Source organism: Kogia breviceps, chromosome 12 (assembly GCF_026419965.1).
Source record: "Kogia breviceps isolate mKogBre1 chromosome 12, mKogBre1 haplotype 1, whole genome shotgun sequence".
In the NCBI taxonomy this organism is placed as follows: Eukaryota; Metazoa; Chordata; class Mammalia; order Artiodactyla; family Physeteridae; genus Kogia; species Kogia breviceps.
Window position 1 is genome coordinate 8,429,131 of NC_081321.1, and position 23,928 is coordinate 8,453,058.

Here is a 23,928-nt window from a genome sequence, read left to right on the forward strand (position 1 = left end):
AGTAGAAAGATATCCTATGAAAAAAGTATATGATTATCTGTGAATATATAAGGAAGGGGAAAAAAAAACCCTACGAACAGTATACTAATCTTTTTCAGAAAACGTAAAAAAAGGAAACATTTCTTTTTATGAGGCCAATGTAACCTTGATGGCAAGACACCAACAAGTACATTATAAGAAAGGAAAATTATGGGGTAATCTTTCTCATGAACACAGATGTAAACATCTTAAACAAAACATTAGCAAATGAAATCCAGCAATATATAAAAGGGATAATGTATCATACCAAGTTTGATTTATTCTAGCAAACTAAGAACAGAATTTCCTTAATCTGCTTTTTTAAAGTTATCTACAGAAAAACCTTAGCAAACATAAAGCCTAATCAAGAAGTACTGAATGCTTCCCTCAAATCATGAAAAACAAAACCAAAATGAAACAAAAAAATCTAAGGGTTCTATTATTTTATTCAATATTATACTGAGGGGGGGGGCCCCAGTCAGTGTAATAAGGCAACAAAGAAAAAGGTCTGGAAAAGAAAAAATAAAACTCTCCTCATTTGTAGACAAATGATTTTGTAACATAGAAAATTCTAATTTAGCAAGGTCCCTGGGAACAAGCACAATGTACCAGACTGGGGAAGAAGGGAAAAACTGTATTTCTATATTCCAGCCACAACCAGAAAATGAAATATTAAATATTTAGACTACTCTTTACCACTAGCATTCAAAAGCATTAAATACCAAGGAATAATTCCAATGAAACACAGGCAAGACCTCTACACAGAAAACTGCAAAATACAAAACACTGAGGGAAATTAAAGTTCTAAATAAATGAGGAATATACCATGTTCATGGTTTAGAATCTAGACTAATATTATAAAGATAACAATTCTCCCTAAATTGATCTATAAATTCAAATTAAACCAGATAGAATTCTAGTGGGTTTTTGCTTTTTGGTGGAAACTCAGAGGCTGATTCTAAAATATATATGGAAATGCAAAGTGTCAACACTAGCCACAGTGATCTTGAAGAAATACTAAAGATGTACACTGCCAGATAAATTTGTTATAAAGTTTTAATAATTAAAACAATATAATAGTATGTAAGACAAAGTGACCAAAGGAAGATTAGATTCCAGACACAAAGTTACACTAATATAATCACTTCATTTATAACAAAGGTGACAGGAGAAAACAGCGAGGAAAGGATGGTCTTCTCAAACGAAACAGTGTTGAATCAAATAGTAATGTGGAAAATAAAATAAAATTTAACCCGTCTCACACTATACACAAAAATAAATTCCAAATGGATTAGAGATCTAAAATAAGAAAAGTTAAAACAAAAACATTTTAGGAAAAAACACAAGAAAATATCTTTGTGACTATGCAGAAGTCAAAGATTTCTTAAATATAACATAAAAGGCACTAATCATAAAGGGAAAAATAAATTTTACACAATAAAAATAACTTCTTTTTCAACTAAAGACACCACTGGGAGAGTGAAGAGGTAAATCACAAACTGAAAGATTTATGTAATACATATCTTTCTCTAATAGAGGAAAGTATGAAGGCATACCAAAAATTATTAAAGAAGACTTATAAATGGAAGGATACCCCACAGTCATGAATGAAAAGACTGAATTCCTTAAACATAACAAGTTTCCTCCAATATGTATGTAACTTGATAATGGATTAACATCCTGAATAAAGAATTTCTAGAAATCAGTAATAGAAAAATGGGCAAAAACTATGAATTGTAATTCACAGATGAAACATGAATGACCAATAAATTAACCTCAAATTCAAAAAGAGAAATGTATATTTTATTAACAATGAGACATACCTTTACAACTATTGAATTGGTAAAAACTCAGAAGTCTAAAAGTACCAAGTACTGGAGGAGAAACTCATATACTTCTGGTGGGTATTCTAAACTGATATAATCACTTCAGAGAGCAAACTGAATAGATATATTCAAGTTGAATATATACATACCACATTACATAGCAATTCCACCACTAAGTTTGGGCCACAGAGAAATATTCAAACATGTACATAAGAATATACACTGCAGCACTGCTTTTAATGGCAGAAAACTGGAAATAGCAGTTTAGATAGCAGAATAGAGAAACTGTAGACTGATCATACAATGAAATACTACTTAGCATTTAAAATAACTGACATAGATTTGTGGATCAACAGGGATCATCTCAAAACCATGATATATCTGAAAAAAGCAAGTGAAAAAAGAATACATGGGACTATCTATACTAATTTTAAAAAGTGAAAAAAAGTTTAAATGTGTGTGTACATGGTAAAAAATACACACAGAGAGAGAGAGACCGAGAGACAGAGAGAGAGAGAGAGACAGAGAGAAAGCAAAACATGCATGGCAAAGAAACACATCAAAAGTTACCTCTGAGGAAAGAGGGAGGAAAACAGAATTGGGGAGGGATACACAAGGGCTTCAAATTCTCCCTGATGTTTTTTTTTTTTTTCACGAGAGAAGGAGGAAGGGAGGTTCAAAAGCAAATATGGCCAAACACTAAGATTTTTTTCTTTTTAACATCTTTATTGGAGTATAATTGCTTTACAATGGTGTGTTAGTTTCTGCTTTATAACAAAGTGAATCAGTTATACATATACATATGTCCCCATATCTCTTCCCTCTTGCATCTCCCTCCCTCCCACCCTCCCTATCCCACCCCTCTAGGTGATCACAAAGCACTGAGCTGATCTCCCTGTGCTATGGGGTTGCTTCCCACTAGCTATATATTTTACTTTTGGTAGTGCATATATGTCCATGCCACTCTCTTACTTTGTCCCAGCTTACCCTTTCCCCTCCCTGTAAACTCAACTCCATTCTCAAGTAGGTCAGCATCTTTATTCCTGTCTTGCCCCTAGGTTCATCCTGACCATTTTTTTCTTTTTTTTTAGATCATATATATGTCTTACCATACAATATTTGTTTTTCTCTTTCTGACTTACTTCACTCTCTATGACAGTCTCTAGGTCCATCCACCTCACTACAAATAACTCAGTTTTGTTCCTTTTTATGGCTGAGTAACATTCCATTGTATAATGTGCCACATCTTCATCCACTCATCTGTCGATGGACACTTAGGTTGATTCCATGTCCTGGCAATTGTAAATAGAGCTGCAATGAACATTGTGGTACATGACTCTTTTTGAATGATGGTTTTCTCAGGGTATATGCCCAGTAGTGGGATTGCAGGGTCATATGGTAGTTCCATTTTTAGTTTCGTAAGGAACCTCCATACTGTTCTCCATAGTGGCTGTATCAATTTACATTCTCACCAACAGTACAAGAGGGTTCCCTTTTTTCCACACCCTCTCCAGCATTTATTGTTTGTAGATTTTTTGATGATGGCCATTCTGACTGGTGTGAGATGGTATCTCATTTTGATTTGCATTTCTCTAATGATTAATGATGCTGATCATTCTTTCATGTGTTTGTTGGCAATCTGTATATCTTCTTTGGAGAAACGTCTATTTAGGTCTTCTGCCCATTTTTGGATTAGGTTGTTTGTTTTTTTTGTTATTGAGCTGCATGACGTGCTTGTATGTTTTGGAGATTAATCCTTTGTCAGATGCTTCATTTGCACATATTTTCTCCCATTCTGAGGGGTGTCTTTTCGTCTTGTTTATGGTTTCCTGCTGTGCAAAAGCTGTTAAGTTTCATTAGGTCCCATTTGTTTATTTTTGTTTTTATTTTCATTATTCTAGGAGGTGGATCAAAAAAGATCCTGCTGTGATTTATGTCAAAGACTGTTCTTCCTATGTTTTCCTCTAAGAGTTTTATAGTGTCTCGTCTTACATTTACGTCTCTAATCCATTTTGAGTTTATTTTTGTGTATGGTGTTAGGGAGTATTCTAATTTTATTCTTTTACATGTAGCTGTCCAGTTTTCCCAGCAACACTTATTGAAGAGGCTGTCTTTTCTCCACTGTATATTCTTGCCTCCTTTATCAAACATAAGGTGACCATATGTGTGTGGGTTTACCTCTGGGCTTTCTATCCTGTTCCATTGATCTATATTCCTGCTTCTGTGCCAGTACCATACTGTCTTGATTACTGCAGCTTTGTAGTATAGTCTGAAGTCAGGGAGCCTGATTCCTCCAGCTCCGATTTTCTTTCTCAAGATTGCTTTGGCTATTCGGGGTCTTTTGTGTTTCCATACAAATTGTGAAATTTTTTGTTCTACTTCTGTGAAAAATGCTAGTGGTAGTTTGATAGGGATTGCACTGAATCTGTAGATTGCTTTGGGTAGTAGAGTCATTTTCACAATGTTGATTCTTCCAATCCAAGAACATGGTATATCTCTCCATCTAATTGTATCATCTTTAATTTCTTTCATCAGTGTCTTATAATTTTCTGCATACAGGTCTTTTGTCTGCTTAGGCAGGTTTACTCCTAGGTATTTTATTCTTTTTGTTACAGTGGTAAATGAGAGTGTTTTCTTAATTTCACCTTCAGATTTTTCATCATTAGTGTATAGGAATGCAAGCGATTTCTGTGCATTAATTTTGTATCCTGCTACTTTACCAAATTCATTGATTAGCTCTAGTAGTTTTCTGGTAGCATCTTTAGGATTCTCTATGTTTGGTATCATGTCACCTGCGAACAGTAACAGTTTTACTTCTTCTTTTCCAATTTGGATTCCTTTTATCTATTTTTCTTCTCTGATTGCTCTGGCTAAAACTTCCAAAACTATGTTGAATAATAGTGGTGAGAGTGGGCAGTCTTGTCTTGTTCCTGATCTTAGTGGAAATGGTTTCAGTTTTTCACCATTGAGGACGATGTTGGCTGTGGGTTTGTCATATATGGCCATTATTATGTTGAGGAAAGTTCCCTCTATGTCTACTTTCTGCAGGGTTTTTATCATAAATGGATGTTGAATTTTGTCAAAAGCTTTCTCTGCATCTATTGAGATGATCATATGGTTTTTATTCTTCAATTGTTAATACGGTGTATCACTTTGATTGATTTGTGTAGACTGAAGAATCCTTGCACTCCTGGGATAAACCCACTTGATCATAGTGCGTGATCCTTTTAATGTGCTGTTGGATTCTGTTTGCTAGTATTTTGTTAAGGATTTTTGCATCTATGTTCATCAGTGATATTGGCCTGTAGTTTTCTTTGTGACATCTTTGTCTGGTTTTGGTATCAGGGTGATGGTGGCCTCATAGAATGAGTTTGGGAGCGTTCCTCCTTCTGCTATATTTTATTTTATTTTATTTTTTTATTTATTAATTTTTTTTTTTAACATCTTTATTTGAGTATAACTGTTTTACAATAGTGGGTTAGTTTCTCCTTTACAACAAAGTGAATCAGTTATACATATACATATGTTCCCATAACTCTTCCCTCTTTTGTCACCCTCCCTCCCACCCTCCCTATCCCACCCCTCTAGGTGGTCACTAAGTACACAGGTGAACTCCCTGTGCTATGCTGTAGCTTCCCACTAGCTATCTAATTTACATTTGGTAGTGTGTATATGTCCCTGCCATTCTCTCACATCGTCACAGCTTACCCTTCCCCCTCCCCATATCCTCAAGTCCATGCTCTAGTAGGTCTGTGCTTTATTCCCTCCTACCACTAATCTCTTCATGACATTTTTTTTTTTTTTTTTTTAGATTCCATATATATGTGTTAGCATACGGTATTTGTTTTTGTCCTTCTGACTTACTTCACTCTGTATGACAGATTCCAGGTCTATCCACCTCATTACAAATAACTCAGTTTCATTTCTTTTTATGGCTGAGTAATATTCCATTGTATATATGTGCCACATCTTCCTTATCCATTCATCTGTTGATGGACACTTAGGTTGCTTCCATGTCCTGGCTATCGTAAATAGAGCTGCAATAAACATTTTGGTGCATGACTCTTTTTGAATTATGGTTTTCTCAGGGTATATGCCCAGTAGTGGGATTGCTGGGTCATATGGTAGTTCTATTTGTAGTTTTTTAAGGAACCTCCATACTGTTCTCCATAGTGGCTGTATCAATTTACATTCCCACCAGCAGTGCAAGAGTGTTCCCTTTTCTCCACACCCTCTCCAGCATTTATTGTTTCTAGAGTTTTTGATGATGGCCAATCTGGCCGGTGTGAGATGATATCTCATTGTAGTTTTGATTTGCATTTCTCTAATGATTAATGATGTTGAGCATTCTTTCATGTGTTTGTTGGCTATCTGTATATCTTCTTTGGAGAAATGTCTATTTAGTTCTTCTGCCCATTTTTGGATTGGGCTGTTTGTTTTTTTGTTATTGAGCTGCATGAGTTGCTTATAAATTTTGGATATTAATCCTTTGTCAGTTGCTTCATTTGCAAATATTTTCTCCCATTCTGAGGGTTGTCTTTTGGTCTTGTTTATGGTATCCTTTGCTGTGCAAAAGCTTTTAAGTTTCATTAGATCCCATTTGTTTATTTTTGTTTTTATTTCCATTTCTCTAGGAGATGGGTCAAAAAGGATCTTGCTGTGATTGATGTCATAGAGTGTTCTGCCTATGTTTTCCTCTAAGAGTTTGATAGTGTCTGGCCTTACATTTAGGTCTTTAACCCATTTTGAGTTTATTTTTGTGTATGGTGTTAGGGAGTGTTCTAATTTCATACTTCTACAGGTAGCTTCTGCTATATTTTAGAAGAGTTTGAGAAGGATAGGTGTTAGCTCTTCTCTAACGTTTGACAGAATTCGCCTGTGAAGCCATCTGGGTCCTGGGGCTTTTGTTTGTTGGAAGATTTTTAAGCAGTTTCAATTACAGTGCTTGTGATTGGTCTGTTCATATTTTCTATTTCTTCCTGGTTCAGGCTCAGAAGGTTGTGCATTTCTAAGAATTTATCCATTTCTTCCAGGTTGTCCATTTTATTGGCATAGAGTTGCTTGTAGTAATCTCTCATGATCCTTTGTATTTCTGCAGTGTCAGTTGTTCTCCTTTTTCATTTCTAATTCTATTCATTTGAGTCTTCTCCCTGTTTTTCTTAGTAAGTCTGGCTAATGGTTTATCAATTTTGTTTATCTTCTCAAAAAACCAGCTTTAGTTTTATTGATCTTTGCTACCATTTCCTTCATTTCTTTTTCATTTATTTCTGATCTGATCTTCATGATTTCTTTCCTTCTCCTAACTATGGGGTTTTTTGTTCTTCTTTCTCTAATTGCTTTAGGTTGTTTATTTGAGATGTTTCTTGTTTCTTAAGGTAGGATTGTATTGCCATAAACTTCCCTCTTAGGACTGCTTTTGCTGCATCTCACAGGTTTTGGGTCATTGTGTTTTCCTTGTCATTTGTTTCTAGGTAGTTTTTTGATTTCCTCTTTGATTTCTTCAGTGATCTCTTGGTTATTAAAGTAGTGTGTTGTTTAGCCTCTATGTGTTTGTTTTTCTTACAGATTTTTTCCTGTAATTGATATCTAGTCTCATAGCATTGTGGTCGGAAAAGATACTTGATACAATTTCAATTTTCTTAAATTTACCAAGGCTTGATTTGTGACCCAAGATATGATCTATCCTGGAGAATGTTCCATGAGCACTTGAGAAGAATGTGTATTCTGTTGTTTTTGGATGGAATGTCCTATAAATATCAATTACGTCCACCTTGTTTAATGTATCATTTAAAGCTTGTGTTTACTTATTTATTTTCATTTTGGATGATCTGTTCATTGGTGAAAGTGGGGTATTGAAGTCCCCTACTATGATTGTGTTATTGTCAATTTCCCCTTTTATGGCTGTTAGTATGTGTTCTTATGTATTGAGGTGCTCCTATGTTGGGTGCATAAATATTTACAATTGTTATATCTTCTTTTTGGATTGATCCCTTGATCATTATGTAGTGTCCTTCTTTGTCTCTTGTAATAGTCCTTGTTTTAAAGTCTATTTTGTCAGATATGAGAATTGCTACTCCAGTTTTCTTTTGATTTCCATTTGCATGGAATATCTTTTTCCATCTCCTTTCAGTCTGTATGTGTCCCTCGGTCTGAAGTGGGTCTCCTGTAAATAGGATATACACGGGTCTTGTTTTTGTATCCATTCCGCCAGTCTGTGTGTTTTGGTTGGAGTATTTAATCCATTTACATTTAAGGTAATTATCGATATGTATGTTCCTGTCACCATTTTCTTAATTGTTTTGGGTTTATTACTGTAGGTCTTTTCCTTCTCTTGTGTTTCCCTCCCTAGAGAAGTTCCTTTAGCATTTGTTGTAAAGCTGGTCTGGTGGTACAGAATTCTCTTAGCTTTTGCTTGTCTGTAAAGGTTTTAATTTCTCTGTCAAATCTCAATGAGATCCTTGCTGGGCAGAGTAATCTTGGTTGTAGGTTTTTCTCCATCACTTTAAATATGTCCTGCCACTCCCTTCTGGCTTGCAGAGTTTCTGCTGAAAGATCAGCTGTTAACCTTATGGGGATTCCCTTATGTGTTATTTGTTCAAACACTGAGATTTGACAATGCTGGATAGCAGAAATTCTATACCTTCTGTATGTTGGAAGCATTTCATAATTAAGGGTGGAAAAACAAACAATAAAACATGCATAGACAAAAAAGAAGCATTAATAACGATAGTCTTGTTTACAAGCAGCTCATGCAGCTCAATATCAAAACAGCAAACAACCCAATCCAAAACTGGGCAGAAGACCTAAATAGACATTTCTCCAAAGAAGATATACAGACAGCCAACAAACACATGAAAGAATGCTCAACATCACTAATCATTAGAGAATTGCAAATCAAAACTACAATGAGGTATCACCTCACACCAGTCAGAATGGCCATCATCAAAAAAATCTACAAACAATAAATGCTGGAGACAGTGTGGAGAAAAGGGAACCCTCTTGCACTGTTGGTGGGAATGTAAATTGATACAGCCACTATGGAGAACAGTATGGAGGTTCCTTTAAAAACTAAAAATAGAGCTACCATATGATTCAGCAATCCCACTCCTGGCCATATACCTGGAGAAAAACATGGTTCAAAAGGATAAATGCACCCCAGAGTTCATTGCAGCACTGTTTACAATAGCCAAGACATGGAATCAACCTAAGTGTCCATCGACAGATGAATAGATAAAGAAGATGTGGCACCTATATACAATGGAATATTACTCAGCCATAGAAAGGAATGAAACTGAGTTATTTGTAGTGAGGTGGATGGACCTAAAGTCTGTCATACAGAGTGAAGTAAGTTAGAAAGAGAAAAACAAATATTGTATGGTAACACATATATATGGAATCTAAAAAAAAAAAGGTTATGAACAACCTAGGGGCAGGACAGGAATAATGACACAGATGTAGAGAATGGACTTGAGGACATGGAAAGGGGAAAGGGTAAACTGGGACAAAGTGAGAGAGTGGCATGGACTAATATACACTACCAAATGTAAAATAGTTGGCTAGTGGGAAGCAGGTGCATAGCACTGGGAAATCAGTTCGGTGCTTTGTGACCACATAGAGGGGTGGGATAGGGAGGGTGGGAGGGAGACACAAGAGGGAGGAGATATGGGGATATATGTATACGTATAGCTGATTCACTATGTTATAAAGCAGAAACTAACACACCATTGTAAAGCAACTATACTCCAAAAAAGATGTTTTAAAAATAAATAAATAATGATAGTGTTTTGGATTTTCTTATTTGCTAAACCGTCTTTAATAATCATGTGCTGCTTTCATAACAAAAAATAAACATCATAAACGAAGAGAAAAAGAGAAAAGGAAACAAGGGGAAAACCCACCTTAAATACTAGGAAGAGTTATAACACTGATATAAATAACTATTATACAAATAAGAGGGGATATAAGAGATACAGGTGATCAGGTAAGGGAAAGAACACACTATGCAAGGTGTGTGCATACACACACAAAGTGAGTGCATGACTGTTTGGAATCAAAGAAGGCATAATGGAAGGAAGGCATTTGAACCTGAAAAGACAGAATTTCTTAAATTTTTAAACAAGTTACACATATATGCAAAAATATAAAACTTAAATGATACAGAAATAAATACTCTTAACATATTACTATGCTAACCTTCCATACCTTTCTCAAGGTTTATTTGCATATTTCTGAAGGAATATACAAAAACACATACCTATATATTTATTAATAGTATACATATTGTGTGTGTGTGTGTGTGTGTGTGTGTGTGTGTGTGTGTGTAGTACATACATTTTTGGAGGGAATTTGACAGTATATATAGTATATAGTGTGTGTATTTATGTGTGTGTGTGTGTGTGTGTGTGTGTATAATATAGTTTTAAATTTTAAATAAAACTAAATCTTAATAAAAATTACTATACAAGTTAATTTTAAAAATCATCCTTCTATGTCAGTACACACAGATCTACTGAATGACTGTAATAATTACTGAATGATTGTAATATTTCATACCCTTGATATAATAGAATGTATTTCTCTGTGATAGACTATTACAAATAATGCTCAGCAAACACCATTGTACAATGGGGTCAGTGTTTCTGTAAGACAGCTATCTGAAAGAGAAATTAACCAGCAAATGGCCCTCCAAAAAGGTTCTTCCAATTTCCACTTCTACAAAAGTGTATGAGAGCATGCCATTTTCTACCGTTCTGGCCAATGCTGGGAATAATCAACATCGTATTTTATGACTCTGATAGATACAAACAGTGTATTATTTTAATTTCATTTTCCTGATTACTAGTGAGACCACACAGAGTATTTGGACTTCAGAAATTGGAGGTAGGGGAATAAACATGATTGTAAAGAGAGGACCACAGAGAAATGAGAAAGTAAAAAGTATATTTGAAGACAAACAAATTATTTAATTTCATTAAAACACACCAGGAATGTTAAAATCATTTGAGTTTGAGAAAGGAAAATACCAACTTAAGCATTCAACCAGACTTTTTTTTCTTCAGGTTATAAGAGTACCCTGAAAGGTTTTTTTTAGTATAGTTAGTGACAGAATTAGAAACCATGCTTCAGAAAATTAATTTAGGGACAGTGTGTAAACTTTCGGGGCGGGGGGAATCAGCAGGCAGGAGACTAATCATAGGCTAGAATTCAGGCCAGAGATAAGACAAAGTAGAGCAGAAGAATTAGAAAAGGAGAAGAGATGCATTAGAAACATATTATTTATGGAGCCCAAATCAAGAAAATTGGCAAGTTATTAGATAAAAATGGAGTAATCATGTTGATGGTTAAAGAAAAAGTTCTTCCCAACCAACTTGATGCTGACTATTCTTAGTGAATAAAACTGTAAAGAAATGTGTACAAAAATAATACAACAGAAGGAAAATACAAATGCTATTGGTGAATCATCTCAATAACTCAAATCAAAATAAAGAAACACATTTCTTGGGTACCTGAGAGATCACTGCTTTCAATTCGCCGGAGATCTGAATCAGCCCAAAAGAGTTTGCCTAATCTGCTATCAAGAGCTAAAGCAATTGGTTTACTTAAGCCACTGAAAAAGAGGACCTCCCGTTCTGTTCCATCTAAAGCAGCTCGTTCAATTTTGGGAGACCTTTCCTGAAGATTGGTAAAATACATATACCTGAAGAGAAAGGAGGAAACTATAAGTTAACCAAAGTAAGAAATCACACAAAATGAGAATACTGCTGTTGATTAAGACAAAAGGAAGTAAAATAATATTTTTAAATCTTATTTTTAAATGTTTTAGAACGTATTTTTTTGAAGGTCATGAGATATATTAATTTCAATAATAGTAACAAAGGGTGCACAGAAGTTCTTAGGGAGTTAACTTTAAGGAATTAATAAAACAAAGCGTTAGATACAGGCAGCCTTATGCTTTCGGAATAATACAATACAATAAATAAGAGAAAATAGCAGTAATCAGAGAGATCTGGAGAGAAAATTTTAAATTTCTTCTCTATTAGTCTATTTCATAACTGAAAACAAGTCGTATATGAATCATTTCTTATATTTAACTTCTATAGTTCATCTCTTTCCTGTAACTCCTTTGAAGTAAGCTACTTTCCCTGCTCAACTCCTTATCATTCATTCAGATTCAAGTAAGTACAATTTATTAAATGCAAAGCTCTATATTAAATGAAAGAAGGCATATTAGTTCTTATCATAAAAGAACCTCAAATCTACTAGAAAACATAAGACTGAAAAACAATTAAGTATAAGGTAAATTGGAAAGGACTAAGTATAACTAGAGAAGTACAGACATAGAGCGGTGGGTATTTGAGAGAGGAGAACGTCACATCTGGCTGGGGGTGGAGCAGATCAAGGGAAACTTCATGGAGGATGTTACAGTTCAAACAGTCCTGGAGGTATGGGTAGAAATTAGAATTAAAGCAGTAGTGACTAGGGAAGGAAATTCTAGACAGTAAAATCAGAGAAAGCAAGAATATATATGGGCTGAAAAGGAAGGCTGATGAGGGTTTCAGATGCCACCTGAGTAACATACCCTTTTTCTGGGTTTACCACAATGGCTCGAGGTCTGTCTTGCTCGCCTTTTAACACCACTCCAATCGATCTCCCATCTAATCTGGTTACGTTAATGACATTGGTGGCCTCGCAAGTCCAATAGATGTAGCGGCTATAAATATCAATGCTGAGGTCATAGGGCTGTATTTCTAGGTTCTGATTCGGAACTGAGCTCACAACCACAGTGAAGCCCTAAGGAAAGAAAAAGAAACACACACAGAAAAGTTGGATTCCAAGCCAGAAAGCTCCGAGGAGATCACTCACAATACTTACACTTACGTGGTCACACACCTGAGAAGGAACTCTCAAGTCTCAAGTGACATTTCTTAGTGAACATTTCAAATGTTCCCTTTGGTTATTATGACATAAAGCAGTAGAGTGAGCTGAGGCCATATCAGTTGCTCTAAGAAGCTGAAAGTGCACTGATCAGAAATGAAAGTGAGAAGGTGGCAGGTGTCCCTGTAAAACTAGAGACAACTGCAGCTAGAGCCACACTCTAGAAATACCTCTGAAGCAGTGGTGTTCGTCCAGGGGCGATTCTGCAGTTGCAAATGCCTCCACCAGGGGCACTGGCCAGTCTGGAGACATTGTTGATTGTCACGCCTATGAGAGTGTAACTGGTTTCTAGTGGCGAGAGGCCAGGGATGCTGCTAAACATCCTACGACCTACACATCAGACCTCCACACAAAGAATTATCCAGCCAAACATGTCACCAGTGTGGAAGTTGAGAAACTCTGCTCTAGAGACAACAGTAATTAGTCAGGGCTACAAACCACATCTTATCAGTCACGTCCTTCTCTAATCCTCAAATCTACCCCCCCCCAAAAAAAATTTTTTTTTAAACAAAGCCAAGCCAGAAGAGAGGGTTTGTTCGTCTGTTTTATCTGAATGAATTATGTTTTATTTACTCGGCATCTCTGAAGTAACACTCCTTAATAAGGCTATCTCATTTATTTGCCATGTCCTCAGCTGTGTAACAAGAGCTATAATTTCTATCAAGTAGTTATCAGCCTATTGGCCCTGGCCTACACACCGTGTAAAGTCCATCTGTCGTATACCTCTACAACTATACCCCTAAGTGATCCTCGGCAGCCCTGAATACACTATCTCCTTGCTGCTTTTTTGTCAGACAAGACATGGAAAACAAGTCATCTAATCTCCCTAAATTTTAATGCATTAAAAATCCAACTTAACATTACTGTTAAAAGGAGAATGACAAATAATTACTTATAGTAAGCCCGGTCTCATACTGCTTTGGACACAGAAAGAAAGCAAAGAATTGTGGACAGTGGTATGTAAATCATGACTAGAATGTAAGCACAGATAAGATGTGTTGATAATATTTTCATTCCTACCCCATAGTCACCAAATAATAGTTACCCAAACAAAAACAAACAAAAACTTAGACTAATGATAACATATCCTAGATGTAATTTTACTGAGACTGTGTTTTATGTTTCCCATCCTCTGAGCCTTTTCAATAATAGTTAACTAGCAATAGAACTATTACTTACTGAGTGCCCACTATGTAACAGGTCATGGGCTATGTGCTTTACATTCCTTTCAGCTAAAAAGTTCATAAGAATCCTAGTGGGTGACCAAGCTGAGATCAGAACCAAGGGTTTATTTAATTTCAAAGTTTCCAACACTCCATGTAAATGGAATTTTTAAAAAAGCCTACATAAAGGATATGGGTGGCACTGACAGTCATACTAATATATGAGCGTAAGTTATTTTAATACAACACAATCTTCATTCTCATAGGATTATCAAACAATTGTTTACTCAAAGATCATTAGGAGGGAAAAAAGCTGCTAGGTTCCGAATTTCAGTTTTACACACACACACACACACACACACACACACACACACACACACACACACACATGCGCGCGCAACAAAAGCAGAGCCGAGACTTCAGTGAAATAGGACGGCCGGCTGGTCCCATGACTGGGCGGAAGAACCGGCTTTTGGACGCAGCCCTGAATCACCTGGCTGCCGTCTGCTTGCGCTTTTCGGATCGTGTTTTGTCGTGAGTCGATCCAATAGAGCTGCTTGCCCAGTGGGTCGTAGTCAATGGCCCGGACGTTCCGAAGGCTGTGGATCGGGAGGGTGATGTCAGGGCTCTGCTGTTCGTCAATCACCATGCGGTTGATGGCGCTCTTTTGACTGAAGAGCAGGAAAGTAGTTGGAGCTTCAAGAAAGAAAAAAGCAAACAGGAGAACCATGGTTGCCCTCGTCTTGTATCATCACTCCAAGATTCGATCGGCCTGCGATCTGCATCTCATACAGAACAGACATGCATGTTGAAGAGGTAAGGCTGAGGCCAAAGCCTCTGCGATGCCTCCAGAAACTCTCTCAGAGCTAACACTGATCAGCACTCTGGTTACCAAACCAGTTATGAATTTACCCCATGATAACAGCCGACTAGCCACTTTTTCTGTCTTGTCCACAGCGGTATCACAGGACACTTGATTTTAATGAGGCATTTAATAAAGATAGACAAAACTCTCCTGTCTGCCAAGTAAATAATCCTAACTCCTCCATAACCAATTCTTGTAGGCGGAAGGAAGCCTGTGTCTCCATAGGTCAAAGAAGAAACTTCAAGATTGGTTTTAGTCTCACTTCTCACACTATTTAGTCACTTGATCTTAACTAAGGCCCTAAACCTCTCTGGGTCAAAACCTACTCAACTCTAAAATAAGGTCATAGCTATGCTGTCCTGCTCACTGAGTTGCTATAAAAATTTTACAACATATGTGGAAATACTTTAAAAACTGTAAGGCATTATGGCAATTATACCTCAACAAAAAACTGTAAGGCATTATGTAAATGTCAAGTAAAAATAACTACTGTTTATTATTATCAGTAGTAGCAGTAATAAACTTGGTATTAGTAGGATTCAAACCAACCCTCACTGGTTGCAGATATAGGCTTAATATTTTGCATAGTGGGTTGCGAGGAGACAGAGCCAGTTTAAAAAAAAAAAAAAAAAAACACACTTAAGCTGATGCCCTAAATTTATGAAATGGGAAAATGCAACAGAGACAACATTTCCCTTTCCCAGGGACTCGGCCTCTGCATCTCTAATCTAGAAAAGGACAGCATCTGGCAGTGCTACCAAAAACTTCAAAGCCTAATAGCATTTTTTAAATCTTCATTTAAAATATATGTAAAAATTCCGTAATTATACTCTTGTTGCTCAGTCACCACCTAAATCCAGGAGAATTTTGTCCTTCTCAGGGATATAGACACAAATGGCCACAACAGAACTCCCTGCTTTATTTCCCCTTAAACCTCATTCTTCACAGCTCCATTATTTGTGGTTCCCTGGTTGACTTTACATTTACACCCAAGTGTACACTGGCTTAAATCCCAAAGAAATTCACTGGTTCCCACAAAGAAGCTTGGTGTTCACAACACCGAAATTCGGCTTTGAGCTCCTCACTGGCTAAAAGTCCACACCTAGCTTGAAAGATTTAGAAAGTATTCCAGCGACCCCACTGGAACCCTCTGTTACCTGGAGTCCGTAACATTGATTTAACAACTCCCAGCAATTTTAGTAGAACCTGCGCCTTGAGCAGTAAGAATACAGGTCACGGTACAGTAGTTAACAAGTCCCCCATCTTTTTTTTTTTTTAAGAATTATTTCTTTGGCAGCATTACATTCTTGTAAATCAAGAAAATAGAAAAAAAAAAAAAGTTCCGAATTCTAAATTTCCAACAAAATAAGCACCGCTTACACTAAGACATACAATGAAACTCAGAAGAAAGACCCCACAGTTTTAGGTGTCAACTTTTCCTGCCTGGGAAATAATCAAATATATATTTGGCTCCAAGTATGTTTCACTGGGTACTTTTTTTTTGAGTCAAGTTTTAACCTTTAATAAGATTCCACGATTAGGTGTTCTAGAAACGTAGATTAAGACAAAGCCAAATATGGCTCCAAATAAATGCTTGTTTCAAAAAGTCTATGGATGACATTAATAATTACAGCTGGCTAAATATTTCTAAGAGGAAGCCGATGTTTTGACTTATTGACAAAAGTGACAAAGAATATGCAATTTTGTAAGCCTAAATCCATCCTAATTTATGTAACCTCGAACCACCACTCCCTCATCTCCCGCAGAATGCTTTCGAAACTGTCCTTTGAGGTTGTCTCTGTTTTGCGTTCCCGCAACGAAGGCAGCCACATGCAGAAGTTGGAGGGTGAGGTAGGAGGAAGCTCCTCAGCTCTCCCTTGAAGACACAAGTGTTCACCCAAAGCTTAAAGAAAGGCATTACTCTGGTGTAAGAACAGCATAAACGACAAGGCCAAGCCCACCATGTCTGACTGTGCCGTTTGTACACTGTGCCAAAGGCACCAAGTAGGGACTGAAGTCCAGTCCACACTTCATTAGCCAAGTCAAGCACCTATGCAGCTGCAGCTGCCCAGAGGAAACATCTTTTCCCAATTTGCACAAAGGTTCCATAGAGGCCAACCACTTAGTACTGAACAAGGGGTTACACAATTTGGCCTCCTGTTTCCTCTCTGACTTAATCTCTATTCACTGTGTTCCAGACACACTGGCCTCCTAGGTGTTCCTCTATTATGCCTGACATGCTTCCCCCTAGGGCCTCTGCATTTGCTATTCCCTTCTGCTTGACAGGTCTTCTCCCAGATATCCAGCAGAGCTCATGTCCTCACCTCCTTCAGTTGTGGACACAGTGTCACTTTTACCATCGGGACGTCTCTCATGACCCTACTGAACACCGTGACCCTCTTAGCCACCCTTTCTTGCTCTGAGCTGTCTCCATAACACTCATCTCCACCTAACTCATGACAGAGTTTACTGATTTAGTTCATTATCTGCCCCACTGAAATGTAAGCTCCATGAGGGCAGGGATTAACATCTATTTTATTCAGTGCTACATTCTTCACTGGCTCAAATGATGCCCAGTGTGGATTAGGTGTTCAATAAATATTCATTGAGAGAACAAATGAGTAAACAAATGAAGAAACAAGCATGAGATGATGATAAGTAAGGACAGCCCTGTAGCCATGATTTTGAAAGTAAGGAAATAAAGTTATTTCAGAAAACTGGGAAAGAAAAGAAACCAGCATTTATTTAGGAACTCCAAGATGTCACACATCATACCAGATGTCATCCAATCCCCCCAATTACTCCATTTTATAGGTGAGCAAACTCAGAACGGTTAAGTAATTTCTGGAGAAAGGCTCAGAAAGGTTAAGTAATTTTTCCCAGGTCACAAAGCTGCTGCTGAATGGAAGAGCACACGTTTTTCCAAATCCTGTCCTGCTTCTCCATTCTTCTATTTAACAACGATTTCTTGAATGACTACTCTTTACCAAACACATTTTTAGGCATCTAAGATACATCAGTGGAAAAACAGGAAAAAAAATGCTGCTTCATGGAGTCTATAGTCAAGTAAACAGATAACAAGTAATAAGCATAATAAAGAGGCTATAGTATATAAATAATAGAGTATATAAATTATACTGTATATCAGAGAGTGATTAAGTGTCACAGGAAGAAGAAAAACGGCAGGTAAGGGGCACTGGCAACGTTAGATAGGGTGGCAGGATGACGTGCAACTTTAAATCGGGCAGATCAGGCCTCCCGGTGGGGGTCACAATTAAGCAAAGACTGCAGGTGAAGTATATCCATGCAGATATTTGCAGGAAGAACATTCCAAGCAGAGGAAATAAGAAGTACAACAGTCCTGAAGTAGGAGTGACTGGCATATTTGAAAACAGCAATGAGGCTGGTGTGGCCGCCATGGAGAGAGCAAGAAAGAGAATGGTAAAAGCTGAGGTTAGAGAAGCAAAGGGGTACAGATCAGGGGTGCGACGTGTGGGGTACAGATCATGCAGGAACTTGTAGGCCATTATAAGAACGAGGTTTTCACTCTGTGTGGAATGGGAGGTTTTTGAGCAGAGTAACAACGTGAGCTGATCTAGCTTTCGAAACACAGGTCTAGGAGTAAATTACACAACGTTAGAAAACTTTTTGAGGACAAGTACTTTGTGTCAAACTTCTCTTGTACTCTGCTCTGGAATCTAATACATCTGTGCACGGATATCAACTAGTACTCATTATAAAAAGAACACGCAGCAGGAAGCCTCCTGAAACACTGCCAATCATCTCAGAAAGAGCCAAAGACAGACATTAGGGACACTCAGCACTGATTTCTCAAGACCTTCACTCACCGACTAGCACACACTGGTAAAATGAACCCAAACAATAATGACCTCAAAAGGTCTTTCCATATTCTTCTGTCTCCATCCTCCATCACTTATTACCCCCATTTTCTCCTTCCAAAGTTAAACTTCTTAAAAAAGATGTCTACATAACACATACACTACCAGCCCTTCCTTTTCTCCATTCACTTGTTGATCTATTCCCATCTTTCACCATTACCTCCTGGAAATCACTTTTTTCAGGGTTACTAATAACCACCTCATCCAAATATCCAATGGATACTATTTTAGGCCTCACCTTACTCAACCTGTCAACAGCATTAACAGTTCTATTTTGAAACAATCTTCTCTCGTCTTCTGTGTTCTTCTGGTTCTCCTCTGGCCTTTCTCGCTGCTGCTTTTCTGTGCCCACTGCGAGCTTTCTCTCCTCAACCAGAGTTCCTGAGGTTACCAGACCCCTTCTCTTCGCCACACTAGAGTTGGCAAACTACGGCCCACAAGGTAAATCTGGCCTCCGCTGCCTGTTTTTATAATAAAGTTTAGCAGAATTGAGCCACATTTTTAAAATGTAACATCTATGGCTGCTATCACACTGCAGTGTACAGACCTGAATAAGTGTGAGAGAGACTATAGGATTCACAAAGCCTAAATATTTACTCTCTGGCTCTTTAAGGAAAAAGTTTGCTGACCCCAGGTCTATACCTTCTCCCTAAGTATCTATTTTAAATACATGCTGGCATTTCTAAAATTAATACCTCTAACCTCATCTCTCTCTCTCTGAGCTATGGATTCTTCTATACAATTTCTTTCTTTCCTTCCTTCCTTCCTTCCTTCCTTCCTTTCTTTCTTTCTATGGCTGCATTGGGTCTCTGTTGATCTATCTATCATCTATCGTTGTGCTGGGTCTCCATTGCTGCAAACAGGCTTTCTCTAGTTGCAGTGAGTGAGGGCTACTGTTCATTGCAGTGCACAGGCTTCTCATTGTGGTGGCCTCCCTTGTTGCGGAGCACGGGCTTTAGGCACGCGGGATCTAGAGCGCAGGCTCAGTAGTTGTGGCGCACGGGCTTAGTTGCTCCGTGGCATGTGGGATCTTCCCGAACCAGGGCTCAAACCCATGTCCCCTGCATTGGCAGGTGGATTCTTAACCACTGCACCACCAGAGAAGTCCCTACAATTACCTATTTAATATTTCTATTTCCCATAGGAAAATCAATACAAACCTAAAATTATTTTTTAATTCTTTTTGAAAATTAATCCTCCCCATTTACTATCTACTTAACTGCTCAAACCAAAAATCTAGGAGTCATCCTTGCGTCCTCCCTTATTCTTCCTCATATACAACTCATTAACAAGTTCTATTCATTCCAGTTTCAAGATATACCTTGAACCCGTCGACATCTCTCCATCAGGACTGCCACCAGCCCCATGTAAGTCGACCTGCATTATCACAAGAGTCTGACTGCCCTGCAACCACTTATTTTCCTCCTCAAATCCATTCTCCACAGCAATCAAATCATGTTATTATAACTCATTCAATTTTCATAGCAACCCTACAAGTTAGTTACTATTATTATTCCCATTGTACAAATGAGAAAAATTAAGGCTTAAAAAATTTATGTGATTTGCTTTGGTAAAACACAAAACTAATGTGTGACAGAGATGCCAAATCATTAACCTATAAACTGATGTTCTTTCTTTTTCAGAACTGAAGTCTTGTGTCAGAACAGACTAAATCCTTTCCTATGTGACCGCCTATACTTTCAGGCACAGAATAAGGTAATTTCAATAGTTCACTATATCCAATAACCTACAGCAATTTTGTTACCTTCTAACTTAGTGAACCATACCCTACTTCTCTCCCACGAATCTACTTTTTCTGATATATTTCTTTATCATATCTACCAATTTGTTCTTGTCTATCCACCAAGACACGGGCGTTCACGCACACTTGAATCATAAATCAGAACTCTCCAAGCCAACAATCTTTTGTTACACACTGTGTTTTGGTGTTCTTAGCACTGTGCGCGTGTGTCTCTGTGTGCATGTGAATCTGAGAAGATCTGGTAACATCAGCTAGAAATAAGTGGTGACCACTCACCATGTTCAGAGCATGTGCTCTCTAGGTTCCCTTCCCCATCTATTTACTACTGTTTCATACTGGGCTAAATTTACTCACAGCATTTTCTGCCTGGCCTCTTACACACTTAAATTCTTCATCTTTAGCCTATTCTATGAACTTCAAAGGACAAGGAGATTGTATTTTGTAGATTCTCTTTGTTGTACTGTTTGTACTGTTCTTCCCTTCCTTTATCAGGAATAAATATGTATAGCACATCTCTCTCAAAGAAGCTATGCAAACTTTTCAATACATATTTAATCCCCAAGGATAAAAAGACTTACTTTTTCGATACTATCAATTTTTCCATAACATCAACTAGTTAGCACCAAACAAATAAAAGTAACAAAAACTTGCATTTTTCCACGTTTAGTCCTTCCCTTTTATTAAACAAATGATCAACTCTGGACCTCTACAACTTTGTACTCTAGAAAGAACATGAACTACAGTGTTTTCAAGATCCTGCTTTCTCCTCTAATTCCAGATTGCTTTGGGGGGAAAATGCAGCTTACCACTACAAGTCCTGTTGTCAGCATTAAGAGAGTAGTGGGCAGGGCATCCACAAACAAAACCTCCAACTGGCACCGCCAAGCAGAGGTGGGAGCAGTGCCCATTGCTGGAGGCACACTCATTCCACCCTGCCTGCCGAGAGGAGTGAAACACGAGGATGTCCATCACATAATCCAAATGGCCCTGAATGATGGTGCGGTTTTGGCCACTGGTTTTGTTGGCACGCTCGATGCTGCGTCGGCTCCAGTCCGTCCAGTAGATGTAATCTTGGTACTGAGTTAAGCCAAAAGGATGAGGCAAGTCATCTGCTATAACCTCACGGTTGAGTCCTGTTTTCAAAAAGGCAGTAGAAAGGGGAGAGGCAGAGAGATGAAATATGTGAGAATGTAAGAGTCTTGTTGGCAAAAATAAAATAAAATGTTAACATATAAAACATTACTTTTGTAAGCAAGTTAAAACAGAAGAATTCCTTCAAAAGCAATTCTTAAACCAGACTGGTCCTCTGAAATCAACCCACCTGCAGTCTGACCCCATGCCTCAAACTAATATTCTTGCTACAAATCACTGAGTTCGTTTAAACTCCTGCAAATGGTCTATTTTGATTGTGGTCTTATTTTTCCCTCCATAAAGGTCTAAAGTTCAACTATTTTCCCTACCATAAAAGGATGGAAATGCATATATTGTATTTTACCGGTACAAAAAGTCACTTCAGGAATATCCAGGGTGTTATAAATTCCATTATAAGCCCAACAGTAATGAAATTTCCACATATTAAAGAGATATGAATCCAAGTACTTGGCCCACTATTAATAAATAGGATACAGTGTGAGACAGAGGAAGAAACTAGACATTCATATGAAGTTTTATTAATAGTATCTAACCTGTGGTAAATAGCAGCCACTGATTTTTGCACAGAAAGGATTATATACTATCTCTCTGAACAAAAAGGAGTACAGCTTACCAAGCATATTTGAAGATTCTATTAAGTTGGTGTCCAGGTCTGTCCAATAAAGCCTCCTTTTAGCATAATCAATAGTTAGGCCATTTGCTCGCCCCACATTTGGAACTAATGTAGTACGTTCACTTCCATCCATGGCAGCTCTGTCTATCTTAGGCTTTCCACCCCATTCAGTCCAATACATAAATCTAAATTCAAAACAGTGGATATTTAACATTTCATTTTTGTCTATTTGGGAGAAAGGATCATATTCATGCATAGTAACTAAATGAATTTAAAGAAAATATACATTAAGTCAAGGAAATTGGTAAAGCAAAATCATAGCTATAATTTTTTTCAAGAATATTGGCAGCCTCAACTAAATATTTTTTCTCATATCCTAAAAAGGAAGTGAGTCAGCTTTCCTTAGTCTTTCCAATGAATTTGTTCCATCCAAAACCTAGGAACTGGAAACAAACCAATGATTTCCTTATTGCGGCACTTGCATTTATAAAACTAATATTCAAGAAGTTAGCAAAGAATTAAAGCTCTGGTCTCAGAACCTGAGTCGCTTCAGAACAAAATATTTGTATTTCTGAATACAAGTAATTCGAATTTTTAAATTTTTAAACTTCTTTTCAATTTGTGTCATCAACTCTCCCCCAAACTAAGTTGCAGCAGTACATCAAGGGTAAAAATTAATAGCCTTTAACTGAAATTTAAAAGCAAAGTTTGAAAATGTATTTGGTCACGTGGTCCAAGGTAACGTACTGCTACGTGTAAGAGCAACGAACCACCCCTTAATGTGTCAGCTGGTCAGTGAACACTATTACTACAACCCCTGTGAAATTTTAGAACACTCTTTTGCTTTTATTGTACTCTTCTGAGTTTCTGACCTTAACCTTAGAGCAAGCCAACAAACAGTATAGGCGTTTTATACATGAGGAGGCCAAGGCACTGAAAGTGTGACTGATTTGTCTAATGTCTTCAAGCCAGTCATATGGCAGAGCGAGAACTAGAAGGTAATCCTTAGCCAAAAGCCCTTTCAGCTCAACTAGTAGTGCTAGTTTCAGGACACTCTGAATACTGGGACTAGGAATGTTCTCCACATGCCAGGTCTCATCAAATACCCATGGGAGACATTCACTCATCAGTCTGTTAGCTGACGGTTGGTTTGGTAGCAATGTATGAACACGCTTTTCTGAAAACTGAAGTTGTCTCGGTCTTTGTTTGCATTTGTACTTGTCAGCTGACAGGCACGTGCACACCCCAAGAGCCCAAGAGAAAACAACTGTGGGAGAAATTGCACCGTTGCCAGAAGCCACATAAACGAGAGTCCTTCGTCCCAACTACTAAATATATCTGTCTGGTACCTAATGTTTAGAATAAAAATCACCATAACCCAATCACAACACGTCAGCACAGAGAAGGTGCTTTCAGTATGACCTTCTTAACCTCACGGCTAACAAGCTAACCATGGAACTGACTGATTCAGAGAAGCTACTTTTCATTACGGCTACAGTACATATGTTTGTATGTTCACACTGCTAACTTCTGCTTTTTAAAATGGAGTTATTCTTCAGATTTCTTAGATGCTGGCTTTTTAAAACTTGCTAAATCATGTAAGAAGGATCATCTACTGTTGAAAAACATGTCACGTTGTAAATAAATAGTTTATTTATCCGAAAGTTCACTGTTTAATATCAAAGTTTCCCCAAG

At 37.5% G+C, this 23,928-nt stretch overlaps 1 protein-coding gene across 2 annotated transcripts in view; it reads right to left on the bottom strand.

Annotated features, from left to right (window-relative positions):
* LRP6 (LDL receptor related protein 6) overlaps window positions 1-23,928 on the bottom strand; it is a 181,320-nt gene that overhangs the window by 25,955 nt on the left and 131,437 nt on the right. For both annotated transcript variants that reach the window (XM_059082624.2, XM_059082627.2), the window contains 5 exons: window positions 22,234-22,418; window positions 21,275-21,601; window positions 14,436-14,638; window positions 12,424-12,635; window positions 11,351-11,541 (listed from right to left, as the gene is read on the bottom strand). In XM_059082624.2, coding sequence (XP_058938607.1) covers window positions 11,351-11,541; window positions 12,424-12,635; window positions 14,436-14,638; window positions 21,275-21,601; window positions 22,234-22,418 — 1,118 coding nt within the window. The remainder of the gene's footprint in view (window positions 1-11,350; window positions 11,542-12,423; window positions 12,636-14,435; window positions 14,639-21,274; window positions 21,602-22,233; window positions 22,419-23,928) is intronic.